Source organism: Pleuronectes platessa, chromosome 9 (genome assembly GCF_947347685.1).
Source record: "Pleuronectes platessa chromosome 9, fPlePla1.1, whole genome shotgun sequence".
Taxonomy (NCBI): domain Eukaryota; kingdom Metazoa; phylum Chordata; class Actinopteri; order Pleuronectiformes; family Pleuronectidae; genus Pleuronectes; species Pleuronectes platessa.
The window spans coordinates 13764309-13778864 of NC_070634.1; the positions used below are offsets into that span (position 1 = coordinate 13764309).

At 42.5% G+C, this 14556-nt stretch overlaps 1 protein-coding gene across 2 annotated transcripts in view; it reads right to left on the reverse strand.

The window, feature by feature from the left end:
* Positions 1-14556, reverse strand: part of tle5 (TLE family member 5, transcriptional modulator) — a 39422-nt gene that overhangs the window by 16337 nt on the left and 8529 nt on the right. For both annotated transcript variants that reach the window (XM_053430335.1, XM_053430334.1), the window contains exons 2-3: positions 5412-5500; positions 2483-2546 (exon numbers count right to left, since the gene is read on the reverse strand). In XM_053430335.1, coding sequence (XP_053286310.1) covers positions 2483-2546; positions 5412-5500 — 153 coding nt within the window. The remainder of the gene's footprint in view (positions 1-2482; positions 2547-5411; positions 5501-14556) is intronic.

Genomic DNA, 14556 nt, shown 5'->3' on the forward strand with positions numbered 1-14556 from the left:
AAATACATCCCTAGCATAATCTTGTAGTCCAGCTATCTTGATGGTGATGGCGTTATGAGCTCCTGGCTAGGGGCCGGCTAAAATTGATAAATAGTAGGCAATCAGACGAGATCCACTCAGGAACACTTTGCTCACTAGTGCCCTTGCGAAACATTGCTAGCTTGAGCATTCAGTCAACAGTCAAGCTTAAGATAAGATTTAGAACGCCCTCTGCTGGATCACAAGTCAAACTTGAACATGATTTAAACATAATTTGAACCACAACCATATATGAAAATGGACAACTTCACTGCTTCCAAAAGTGATGCTGAAGCGTCTCTATCACAACCTGGTGGCTTGCTACATTATAAGTCATAAATCTAGCTTCCTAATGTTAGCAGATGGGACAAACAAACTAAGAAATCTGCTATTTATTTTGATCATTTGAATTGGCTCTTACTATACTGATGTGTTCGAGTCCTACTTTCTGCTGTTAATTTGATTTTAAGTTTTTTTTAAATCAAATCATTAATTATTATATAACAATTTATTGCTATTTGATGTAATAAAAACAAGATTAAACTTCATGATTGACAGCTGAGACATTCTTGGGATCGATTAGGCACTTAAATCAGCGGGACGTGATTACCGCTATTCCATCACCTGATTGCCACAGCACAGACTCTGGCTACAAAAAATACCTAAGATGGCAGCGTTCGCAGAATATTTTGGCTTTACTTATGGAAGTGGGAGGAAGTGGAGACACGCTATCCATCTTTATATAGTCGATGATTTGAACAGGTCATTACAGGTTCGATATTAAAATGTTCACGTTTGAGCAAATATTGGATTTTTTAATAAGAAATGTCAGCCATCGTGTATTTGTGTGTGTGTGAAAGGCTACAACCAGGCTAACAATGCCTGAGTGAGTGTGAGAGCGTGTGCACTCGCTCTTGCGTGAGACACACAAACACACAGAGGAAGTGTGTGCATGTGCGTGTGTGCCTGCTGGCTGGCTGATGGTGGAGAGAGCAATGCGGCGGCACAGATTAGATGAGATTAAAGCCAGTCAGAGGATCAATTAGAGGCAAAACATCAGACGGCTACACAGCCACGGCCAGCAACAATGAGATTAGCCTGGAGGTGGAGCAGAGAGCGGGCGAGCACATCTGTGCGTGCGTGTTGGTGTGTGAACACGTGTGTGTGTGTGGAGAGACAGGGAAAAGAGGAAATGAAGGGGGTTGGGGAAAGAGGAATCACATGTACAGTAACTATAAAAATAGAAAGGAAGTGAACAATAACTATTCATCTCAATTTATTTGACCTATTTTTAGTGGGCATATCATGATATTGGTTAAAATATCACTGCATGAGTTAATAGTTTAGCCACATGATTTACTTTTATTTACAGGTAAAACCAAATGTGAGCACACCCCAAGTCAACAAATTTCTCTTCCTTCAAAAAAAAACAAAAAAACAAGAGAGACCAAGCAACAGTTTGGGGGGGGAGCTATGAAAATAGTTCTCTCTAGTACTCTCTATCTACTAAAAATTATAATCTATTTAGGATTGGGAAGTAACTATGACCTGAATCGTGATGAGAATCTAAACTGAAATGTGAAATTCCCATCCCCAATAGTTAACCAATTGGATTTGTTTAAAACATGTTTGACTGTTACTGCCGGTGGTTTTGCCCAGTTTGACTTGTATCTGGCACTGAAGCTGCATCGCAAGATGTCAGCAATTATCTTGTTGAGTTTATAAGAATACATATAACAGATTCCCCAGACTACGAAAATAAGATCCGAGTTGTTATAAACCAGAATGTCCTGCTCAGAGAGAGAAACCAGACATTAGAATCAATCACATTGCAAATAGAGAGAAGTGGTGGAGGATGTCTGGAAGAAAAACAAAAACAAAATTCTTTGCAAATATACATCAAGAGGATTTACTAGCACAGCAGGAGATGTCTGAGACACATTCAGAATAACAGGAAAATGTCTAGAACATTCAGGCGAGTGGCACCTGGGTAGAGCACCTCGAAGGCAGGACAGACACGATGTATAAACTCCTTTCTGGAAATATTGACATCGGGGTTCGGCCTTTATCACTAAAATGTCTCCGTCTTTCCAAGTTGACACTTTTGTCAGCATCTTCTACATATATAAACTCTTTTTCATCCTTGTTTTATTTTTGTTTCGTATCCACGACGTGTCAGAAATGTCAACATACCAACTCACGAGCTGTGAATTTTACAGACATTTTCCTGCTATATTCTGACATGGGCCTCTGGACAATTTCCATTGGACATTTGAAATGGGCGCCGGTGGGAAAAATGTCTGCAGCAACCGACTCAGACATTTGTGTTCTCACACACACCCACTCTGGAAAATTTCGGGAAATTATTTTGACTTCGGTTGAAAGTTAAAATCAGCGAGAAGGTAAAACTATCATTAGAGGATATATTCACCTCTGGTGCACAAGACACACACTCTTCACTTACCATGATATAATGGCGCTGCATCTCTGACTTCTCACTGGCCAACTTGTCACACTCAAGCTTCAAACTGTTGAGAGAGAGAGAGAGAGAGAGAGAAGCACAGCGTCAGACCTTGTTAGTCAGCTTGACAGTCTCCCTCCTAAAGTGCTGACACCCGATGACTTCTTGCCCCTTCATCATCATTACCTCCACTTTCACCAACAGCACTGTCATCATCACTTCAACCCTCATCACTGCCTCCACATTCACAGTCATCAGCACCGCCTCCGTTGTCATCATCTCAGCCACTATTTCCATCTTTATCATCACCGCCTCCATCATCATCATCATCATCATTACCACCACCATCATCATCTTTACTAGTCAGCGCCTGTGTATACACCAAGACTGGCATGGTGTCACTTAACAGGTGGAGGTCAACTCAGAGGTCTAAGAGATGTCGAGCCCAAATTCTGCTTTCTAAAATAGAGGCGAGGCAGTGAAGTAAAAAGTCTAAATATAGTGTCAGAGCGTTTCCTGTGACCCAGTCCCCGAGACAGCCATTAGCTGTAATCATGTCAGAGCTGACGTTATGCGAGGCGACAGGACAAAGGGGGACGCGTCAACAAGTCAGCCTGATCGTCAAGTGTAAAAGACAAGAGTAAAAAAAAAACGCTCCTTGATGTCTTTGATCGAAACAGCCAGTTACAACATGTCGGCCTCAGAAGGCTTCATCTGATATAAGGACTGGATGAGGCTCAGATCAACTAAAGATATGCACACGGTGGATAGGTTTATATTTAAGGTACGTCTGACAAACCTGTCTGCTGGTGTGTGTATATTTATATTGGGATTTCTGCTAAGCTGTCTGCATGAATGACAGCCCGATTACAGTGAGCACTGACTGAATCTTCATCGCTGTGAGTCTTAACTGGTAGACTTAACTCCATTTAACACACAACCATAATGTGAGCTTACTCACTTCCGTATTTTGCTTCTTCTGTAATTATCGCAGATATTATCAAATATAATAAATCAGTCGCACCAACACTGATGACATGTGTGGGCCTACTTTTGACAAGATTTTCGTCTTTCCCCTGAGTTTAGAAACAGCTGATTGAAGTAAGTATTTTTGGAAATCAGTCATTTAATGACTCAGAATCTGTGTGGTTTCTGTTTGGCAGAAACATCCCCTAATGTCTCTTTAATAATGACGCTTCCTTATACTTGACCGCCTTAAACAGAATCCCTTTGCAAATTTAAATGTTAAAAGGTCCTCATATTGTGCTTTATGGGTTTTTACTTTCCTTGATTGTCACAAAAATCTACAAAACATCTGCAAAGTTAGAAACTCTTGTACAGTAGGTCCTTCACGCTCTAAGACGACAGTGATCCTGAAGAGTATGAAACAACATGTCAACCGGTGTGTGATAATGTCAATGTGTTATTGTATAATCCCTTATAGCAGCTGATGCTAACTGCATGTTTCTCTTTGTTGACGTCAATCAAACAACTCTTCCTCATCTGAAGGATTTAACTCTGAGGGAGAATGACGGATATTTGACTCAGTTACTGACTCAGTTACTGAGTCAAATATGTTATATAAATGAGTAGATTTTTCAGTAGACAGGGGTCTGCGACTATGGATCAGCTTTCAATAATTCAAAGAAGGAATGGAGATCGGGCGTGTCCTGAATCTAAACACATTAAGTCCAATGTGTTGTTTAGAGATGATCATGGAGATTCCCACAATGGCACGGAACAGATACCCAATCTGTTTTGCTCTCTGGGGGAGGGGGTATGTTTTTTTGGGTGTTTTTTTTGCTGGTGAGGAGCGGTTTTATTCTTCAGCCTTCTTCGTGTGTGTGAATGAGCAGCCTCCACTTATTCAAAATGCTGCCCTTCCCTCCTACATAAAACCCTTTCTGCCATCCCTGTGTTCATGTGTAGGCTGTGTGGGGGGTTGTCATGGCGACAGGCCTCCCTGCTGCCAGCCTACCTGGGATTGGCTTTGTGCCTCCTCTGATTGGTGTTCAGCCGCCCCTGGGCCTGCACCGCTGCTCTCAAACGACACTTTGATGGAGTTTTATTGCCGAGTCTTCCGTCTCTAAATCGCTCCTGCTGTCATCTTTATTTTGATTTATGTATTCCCTGATCTATTTATGCATGTGAATGAGGGGAGGGAAGAAGAGAGGGGGGGAGTTGGGAGGAGGAAGACTGTGACAGCTACAATGCTTGCTACTATACCCGGGGGAATGCCTGCGGTACATTTGCCTTTTAAAGGCTTCAGCACCAGACAAGCACAGCGCAGAAGCAGCGCGCTACAAAGCCCTGTCTGTGGTTCCCAAGCCCCCCACCCCCTCGCAGCCCCCCTCCTGAGTCAATAGGCACTGTATGCATGCTCTGTATGCTCAGACAAAAAAGGCATTCTTTCAACTGCGCCCTGCCTCTCTGAAGAGGGTTAAACGGTGCTGCTCACCGTTGTGGGAATTACACAAACCAAAGGCGAGGAAGAAGACACACGGGGTGTTATTGCAGCTTCAGAATCCTCCACAAACAACAGCGATCAGACCAGAGCAGGGATTTTGCACACAATATGCCAGGCTTTCATCTGCCTGCGCCTGTCTCGGCAGAGGGAAGCCTCTGGAAGGTTCTCGGAGAGCAGGTACAGAGAAACAAACCAAACTCCTCAGGAGGGAAAGCGGCCTTCAAAGACAAAGGGAGGATCTCTCGCTGAGATGCAGACCTTGTGGCGTCCTCCCCTCTTTATAAGGACTATCAAAAAGATCGGTTAAGATCAAATCGGGTGCTTTGGAGGTGCCTGAGACTTCTGGCACTGTAGCGGTATTTAAGCAGTAAACCAAGATCGATAACTAGGGGTCAACGAGATTGACCCCTTTTCTGAGTCCGTTTTGTGTGTATATGTCTGTATGCATAGTGTTTCTGTTTGCACCTGTGGTATTGTGCTTGGAGGAACTGGAACTCATCCTTGATCCTGTCACAGGAGTCGGAGGTTGTGAATTTCAGCTGCTGCGATGAAGCCTGCCAAAGAGAAAAAACAAGAGAGGAAAACGTAAGAACCAAAAGGAAAGACATAAATAAAACATATTTTAAGATGGGGGGGGGGCTGCAACAGAGAGAGGGAGCAGGGTGACTTAATGTCAACCTGAAATTGGTTGTCATGTATGCTTCCATACACAAAGAGTCATACACATACAATCCTGTGAGGACTCCAAGAACAAAACAGTGCATACACAAAGAATAAAAAATGTGGACCCATTGTTACAATCCGATTGTTAAAGCTCTGAATACACACTGCTCTATTTTATATTTCAATCACTACGAAATAATGTGCCTGCACTCAAATCTAAACCCCACGGAGCTCCAATTAGCCATAAATGGATGTTGACACTCATATTTAACCTTCTATAGACATAACCCAGACACTCGCTGTCCTTGCTCCAGCATTGGCAGCGTCTTCACAACCTTAAAGAGTTATTACCCACGGCCGTTATGAACAATAGCAGATGTTGTAAGCCATACCAGCAAAGTGATTGATGACACAGGAGTGCGTCAAACTTATAATCCGCTGTGTGTTAGTGTTTCATCATTCCTTATTGTTATTCCCAGACTCAGCTTGGGTGGCATTAAGTAAACTTACTTACTCAGGCTAGGATGAATCATTCTTGTTTAAAAAGGTCGGTAACACACATGATAAATATTATTACAGGGAACTTGGTTGAGACTGTGTTGAGCACTTTGATGTGTTGAAAAGATTTAGCGGCAACTACATTGTCAGATTGACATCATCTGCCCCTTTCCACATTGAAAACATCCCATAAGCAGTGCCTGTTGTAAGGCATTTGTGGAGCAAGAGTCAGTGATACTGGTAAAATTTTATTCTAAAGTAGAACTATACTTAGTATATTTTATTTATAATATTATGGTAAATTTTCTTTGAAGTAACTCATATGAAATAACCAAATCATAATTCTACAATTTAGAATATATATGACAAACTGATGAAACTGATAAAAATGTGTAAAGAGTCCTCTAAATCCAATATTGCCATCAGCACAGACATTATGCCTTTGTATTAAAAGGCAAAGTAGAAAAATCACCCCAGTGGACAAATCTGCTGTAGTCGCTTAAATATATGTTGCTGGATAAAACCGCACCAAATACCACCCATGTAATATCAGAAGACTTCTTTTGTGCCGCGTACAGCCAGCTACAAAATTATTCAATCACCTAGCATGAATGTTGCTATTCGCCCCTTATTGTAATTCTGTCCACACTACATTCCCCAAGCAGCGGTGGATGGCCTGGCTGTGTGTTAGAGCACAGCAAGCATCAAACCCAAATAGGGACAAAATCTCATTATTTCTCAGCAGGCTGCATAATGGGTCAGGTGGGGGGAGAAGAAGAAAAAAAAAAAATTCGACATTTTCCCACTATGATTGAGCAGGCATAAAAAACCATCAGAAATGTGATTGCAGCACTTACTGGAAACTAGCCTGCTGCTGTTAGGAATGACCTGTCACTTTGTACTCCGCTCCCCCCGGCATGTCGCTCAGCTTCATTTTAACTACAAACAGGCTGTTTCGCATTCACAGAACCATGGCCAGAGAATATTCTAAGCAACAGGATTGCTTCAGGTTGTAGTCATAGACCTCTGGCTTCAAAGGCTGATTTCTTTTTCTTTTTTGCTTTGAGGCTCAGCAGGCCAGTGCTCCACTCTTACATGTTTAAGGGTTGGGGATGGATTCTTACAAAACCTTCCAAGGGTACGGACAAAAATATATGGTGGTTTCCATTTAGGCATTAATTTAAATATTTCAGAATACATACAAAAATATCTACACATGGGGAATTCTGGAACATTAGCATATGAAGAGAAAGGCTAACAGTTAGAACATTTAAAAACGTAGGGACAATCACAGTGACCTGAGCCATTACACGTTCAAATGTCATGAGAAGTGCTGACATTATCATGCTGCTTCCACACTCAGAAACTCCCAATCCACACAGAACGAGCTGCTGCTCAGAGACAGAGGCTCCGACTGTAAAGCACAGTAACCTTTTCCATTATCTCTCCAGCCAGTGTGGCATGGACCAAACTCAGCAAACAACAGCTTGGCTATATGGCTCTGTGCCACGCAGAGCCTGTGTCAACACGACACACTTAGCTACAGGCAGCCGTGCAACTCACTCCTTGCACTTGTAAAGTTTTTAATACGTGTGTATATGGGTTAGTGTGTGTGCGTCTGCACGAAGGTTGCCTCCAGTGCCGCAGGTTAGAGTTGTTGCCCTAGATCCAATTTCCTCCCTGTGTAGCACAGTAGGCAAACAGTAAAATACCAAAGTTTCTCTTAGTCAACAGCCCCAGGTCGGGCATCCTGTTCCACAGGGAATAAAGAGGGAGGCAGAGAAAACAGAGCAGGACAAAGACAGGGAAAAGAAGTCAGAACATCATAAAACCATAAGGCCAATAAGTACATATTAGGACTTTTATGAATGAAGACAATAACCTTTCTGGGTAAACAAAAATGTATGAGCTCAATCTGTTAGTAATTCTAGTAAAGTAAAATATGACTAGAGGGGGCATTTGCCCAAATCAGTATTTTCAAATATATATATATATATATATACACAAAACAAGCTAACTAACTAATTAAAGTCAGATTGATCTGATGTGTCATTGTCCAGCTAAATCACAGGGAGGGAGAGGGCGTGTTGATAACCTTTCTATCCTGCATGCTACATGCTCAAAACTACACTACTTGACTAAAATAGACTGACAAACCACATCAGACCGATCAAACATGCTTGAAACATCACACACTGTCCACACCTGAATCTACGGTCAATGTGTTTGTTAACTGGTAATGATTTAAATTGCTGTGGACCTTATCCTGGATACGTTATTGGTCTAAACTCCCAAACAACCACTAGATTTCTACTTAGTTTTGATCTTTATAGTTTTTGTTATAGTTAGTAACAGAGCTTTTATAGGCAGTTGCTAAGTGGCACGTTTTACAACTGGCTACCTGCTAGAAACCTGCCTGACTGAATTGTTAAAATATTATTACAAAGTATAACTGGAGTGATGATTGACCTTTGTACATAGTCAAGCATATGTGACTGTTGCAGAACTCTGTCTTTCTTTGTCAAACAGTCACAGGGGCTAAGTTTAATTAGTCAAACACAGGAACACTGAACTGGTGTTCTGTATATGCAAGATGATGCGTTTGTAGGGTAAATCATTATTTGGATGAATAACTTCTGCAAGTGTAACCACCAGATCTGTGGTTTGTCAGAGCTGTGTTTGATTTTTGATCTGATGATGCTCTCAAAAAAAATTAACTTGCAACGCAGTTTTTGTTTTTGATGAGACATTCTACTGTTTTCGCACAAATCTGAATTGCCTTTTTATTTTCGGTGGCGTGCTGTCTTGTGTTCCTGCTGCTCATCAGCCCCGCTGTGACTCCAAACCTTTGAAGAGGTTTCTAAATGTCATCTGGTGTGGTTAAGCTTTTCTTGCAAAGTTCAATCTTGTGGATTATTAATGCTCATCAGCTGTCTTTTGTGCTTTTTTTTATACTCTGCATTTTATTTTCTATTCTAGTACTTCTGATGGGCTGAATGATCACAATGGAAACACTCATTGAAGCAAAATATTCTTCATTAAAGCCAGAGGATGAAGTGGGTTTTTAAAAAAAAGGGGGAAATTCAAGAGCTTTTGGTGATAAAGGGTCTACACCAGTGTTGATAAACTGTAAACAAACACTCGAAATTAGTGCAGTGGAGTTAATACACTATATCTTGCCTACTGCATGCTGTGCCACCTCTTGCCTAAAAACTCAAGATTTGTCTGTCGGTGTGAACGTGTCAGACCGCAAAATCGCCTGCTAAAGGCAAACTCCGGAGAAAGATAGGATCATATTGTCTTGACGTTTTTTGGAGTTGAAGTCTGGAAATAGGAACTGGAATAACTTAATCCATAGTTTTGTGACCAAAACCCATCAGAGAATCCTTCCTGTCAGCAGGCAGGACAGTTCGCAATAGCAGTCAAACACCACTCTTATTTGTATTTTTGTTTCGCTAATCATATTTAAAAAGGCTATTGCAATGCCAGGAATTCTTGGTAAATCTCACCTAAATCCTGGATGCAATATTGAGCCAAGTACAGGAGTTTGAAGGACAATTTTCAGATGGCTGCCCTCATTCTTTCACCACCACAAACTCAGACTATGCGGGCCTCTCCCAGCTCCATGCAATACACACAGCTAACAATGTTTATTATCTCTCGCTCTCTGTCAGTGACCAAAACAAGGTGCTCTATGGGGGCCTGAGAGCCCACAACAGATGGATGCCCATAATGTTAATGAAATACTGCCGTAATATTGTGACACATGCCATCTGCTGTGACAAAAAAGGTGCCTGCATGCTGTGCGTGTGAAAATGTGTTTGTGCAAGAGAGAAAGGCTTGGCCAATGTGAATGTGTATGAGTGTCTGTGTGTGTAATTTTTCGGTATTACAGTGGAACAGTCGAGACAAGTGTGAATGTGACAGAGAGAGATATGGGTGTGATACAGCAAAAGAGAGACAGTGAATAGATGTGTGCATCTGTGTATAGGGTGTGATAAACCTCAATGTATGATGCTTGGCTGCCAGAGGTACAAATATTCACAGCCATGAATCATACACAAGGACAGAACAGCCCACACACACACCCGAGCTCCATCACTTGCTGAATTTGCATATTACACACACATAAACCTACATGCAAGCACACACACACGGCACCTAAATGTAGGACAATCTCTAATTTGATTCTGCCCTGCTCCTTTGAGACGCAATTAAAGCATTAAAAAGCTTTGTGCGCCGGTGAGGCAATTGAGACAGTCTTCGGCGAATAAATGGGATTCATCGTTTCAGGAAATTGCCGCCCAACCCCCATCCCCCACCCACCAACCCAAAGCTCACTATTCGTCACCCCCCTCTTAACGAGTACACGCACACACACTAACTCTTCCCCTCCCTGGCCTTATCATCCGGTCCAATCCATGTGAAATCTACTGTGAACCATAATGTCTATTTTAAATAAGAATCAGGCTTAGGCCGATTCTGTTCTAAAGATCAGTTGAGGAGGTAGGTGCAGGATGCGGGGTGGGGTTTTTAACACAGACCACAACACAGCGATTAGACACACCAACAATACATGAATACAGTACACATATCCAGTGGAGTATTTAGATACAAATACCACACACACAACACACACACCATAATAACAGCAGGATACATTGAAAAACATCCTCCTCAGTATAAATCCTGCCTGAGGGTAGTGGCAGTGTGGGGATTGTATTTCCTGGAGCACTGCCTGACTGTTTACATCTCAGTCGGAGTGTTTGCATGAGTGAGTGAGTGAGGGGAGTGTGTGTGTGTGTGTGTGTGTGTGTGTGTGTGTGTGTGTGTGTGTGTGTGTGTGTGTGTGTGTGTGTGTGTGTGTGTGTGTTGGGGGCAGGGATAGAGTCTTGGCATTGTAATCACTCACTAATGACTGGATGTTATCTCACTCCCACTTTAAATGAATGTAGAAGATCTACGCTGATGAACAGTTGGCCTATTTTTCTTCAACGCTAGTTTGCTCCATAGCAACAGTCCCAAGGATGCCATTTGAGCCATCCGCCTCTTCTGTCCAATACAGACTCCTGTTGCACAGTATTAGTGCGGAGGATAGATGGAGACTCTTTATTAATCAAGGATAATGCATTTTCTAAATGACTGAAAACACAGAGGAAAATATTTGTTTTGAAGCACAAATAATTATTAGCCTTTTTCAGTTGAGATCGTGCAGAGATTAAACATTGTAAGGGTAAATTTGTGTTTGGTGTGAACGCAGTAAGATTAAGGTTTAGATAAATGCCTTTGTGGAAAGTGCTGTTTGGTTATGAAGACTTCACACAATACATTTGGAATAACTCATCTTAACTGTGCTCTGGAACGTGAAAACTCCAGTATATTTCTTTCACAAATATATGAATATATGAGAATTCACACTATTAGAAGGAGATAATTATGTCAGTTGGTGAACACAACACGTGGAGTATTTGTTTAACACATAAGCAAACCACTTAGAAAAAAAATCATGACATTATTCACCAAGCCAGACGTTGCGGGCTTAAGCCTTTTGCTAATACACCCGCATCAAACAAGATCACATCCTCCATCTAAGAATAGCTCCAACCAAACAATTCCATCTAAATATCCCGGATTAGTGTTTGGAATAAAGCCTATGTGCCCAGTGATCTGAGAGAGGGACAGCCTAACTGGCCTGCATCCAGGCTCACCCCGGCCAACTCAGTCTGGGCCAAGCGAACCTTGCTACGTTAGCTAATGCTCTGTGTGTGTGTGTGTGTGTGCCTGTGAGAGAGAATGAGGAGAGGCTGAGGAATAGGATTGTGTCTTCAGCCACTCAGGACAGGGGATTTAGAACGCGGGGAGAGCGTAATCCTGTTTGGGCCAGGAATTTGATTTTGATTATTATCTCTCACGAACCAAGCTAAGGCTTACCCCCATTTCTGCAGTGTTATCCCCACAACACACAAACACACACACACTTCCCCCCTGCAGCCCAACAGATTTGACCTCGTTAAGACGCTTTAAAGGGGATTACTCTACTTTTATCACTTCGAGTGAAGTGCCCTTGCAAACACAGGCTTGGCGTGGCGCGCCCTCTCTTCCCACTCTGCAGAACTATCTTGACCTCCTGCACAGAGTCAGCCAAGCGCACACTGCAAACACACACAAACATGACACTTCAGGCACACTACCCTGAAAACACAGATGCACAAAATGGGCCTACCTTCAAAAAAACACACACACACACACACACACACACACAGGCATGAATACAAACACAGCAGACAAAAGGTGGGGGAAGGCATTCTATAACACAACACACACATACACATACACAGGAAAAGAGTGCCGAGATTGCAAAGCCAAGGGAAATGGGCAATTTGTCAAGAGTGGGGAAAGTGGTGAGGCTGACATGGCTGTGGGTTTGGAGACCATGGCTGAGATTAAAGCCAGCCTCGCAGAAGGGGGGCTTCAAGATTACACCCAGTACAGTTGTTCAGATGATTGATGCCTGCTTGTAAAAACCAAGGTTATTACTTACAACACTCTGCGAAGAAGGAAAGACAGGGAGGGAGGGAAGGAAGATTAGTCCCAAAGTTCGCAACAAATAAGTGGATAATGAAAGCAGAAAGCTGTAGCGCCGGCATGCGGCCAACACCAGGGAATTTCTGTTTAATTTGCTCAACTGAGGTGAAGGTACTAAAGTTCTTGTGCGTGTGCAGTTTACAAGTTTCAAAAGTTAGTGCTATTTTTTCCCATGATTCCAATCCAAGTCATTTAATTTTGATTATAAGCTAATGAGTCCCAATGTAATCTTTACACCATGCTGCAGTGTAATGAAATATCAGCATGTTTGAGGCCATGTTCAGAATGTCAGCAATAGTGATGCCCCCTCAACCTACACTATTCCTGAGTCAGAAGACGTGTAAATAGATCTTACGTTTTAATTTGTGAAACAAGGATGTCCACTTCACATAGGGACTGATCGGGAGTGCAGGGGCGAGGACGTAAACAGGACTTCAACTTGCAATCACTTTTGTCATTGAGTGTCCCTTTAGTCTTACAGGCTTAATGGGACTTACAGTTTGGTTGGTCCAGTTTAACCTACAGGATTTTTGGAGGCTGCTGAAGCATTTCCTGCTGCCGAAGAGGATATATATTAATGGTGAGTATAAATGAGATGTTAATGCTCCCGGCTTTTTAAAGTGCAGAAATAAACCAGGAAGAAAATTTGTGAGCTGTCTACAGACGCACAACCAAAATTAAATTCATTAAGAAAGGTTACCTTGTCAAATGGCTATCAGTGGGTGAGAAATTTGCAGACTAAAACACTTGATTATTACCAATGATATTTTGTGTTTAGCAGAGCTCTATGTTTAAAACATAGTGCTCATGGGCTTCATTATTCACTGTGTTCCTGTGGAGAAACCACAACCTGCTTTTCTTATTACACAATCTATGAACTAATCACTTTCAAGCATGCCCCATACATCAATGCTGAGGACTCCAGAAAACAACACAATGCTACTCAAAGCATCGCCCAAATAAATGTATATAATCCTAGCAGAAAAGTTTGTAACATTACGATCTTCTTCGAGAAACAAACCCACGTCAATGCAGCTACTAGTATTTCAAAAAAATATATACACTGGTGGTCTGAATGTCTAAATAAGGCTGCAGAAATTAAATTAGCCTAAATTATAACTGTTCAAATGTGAAGCATTTGCTATATCGATGGAACTAGTTGGAGTTGGGACTAGGGGGGTGCCGATACGTGCAAGCCATGTATTTTGAAGACAAGATGAGAGAAGTCGGGCTTGTCTCACAGTGGAAATACTCCCCCCTGCTGAACTAACAGGCTGAGCGAGGGAGGTTTTCATGGCCGCACTGTGAATCCTGCGGGTGTCTGAATGGGATCTTGGTGGGGATGAGGTGACGTATTGTTCCATTCGAGGCCACTCTGCTCTTGGGCACACAAACAGAACAGCTAATTCTCTTGTCTGGACTGGTGCAGTGCCGCGCGTTTTGGCAGGTCTAGGGGCCCTTGCCAAGGCGACCCAATCAGGCAGCCCCCTGTCGAGCTGCTTTGTTCCAGCCCGTCGCACCGTTCTGCTCTGGGGAAGGACTGTAACCCCCAACCCCACCGACCCGCCTTTCCACCTCCCACACACTCCTGAATACTGATGCAGCCACTCCACCACACACACCCTGCATTCACTCTCACACAAAACTCCCACACACACAACCACCCGATGAGCTCTCATCTGCCCATGTCAACGTACATGTTAACACACACAAGCACAAACTCATTACCATTCTTCTTTTTTCTTTTCACCCGCTACATCCTTCAGTTATGCGCGCACATACACACACACAAATCTGCAGATACACTGAAAGAGAATAATGTATAAAGACAACAAAGGCCCTCCCACACATACAAAGCTGTCAG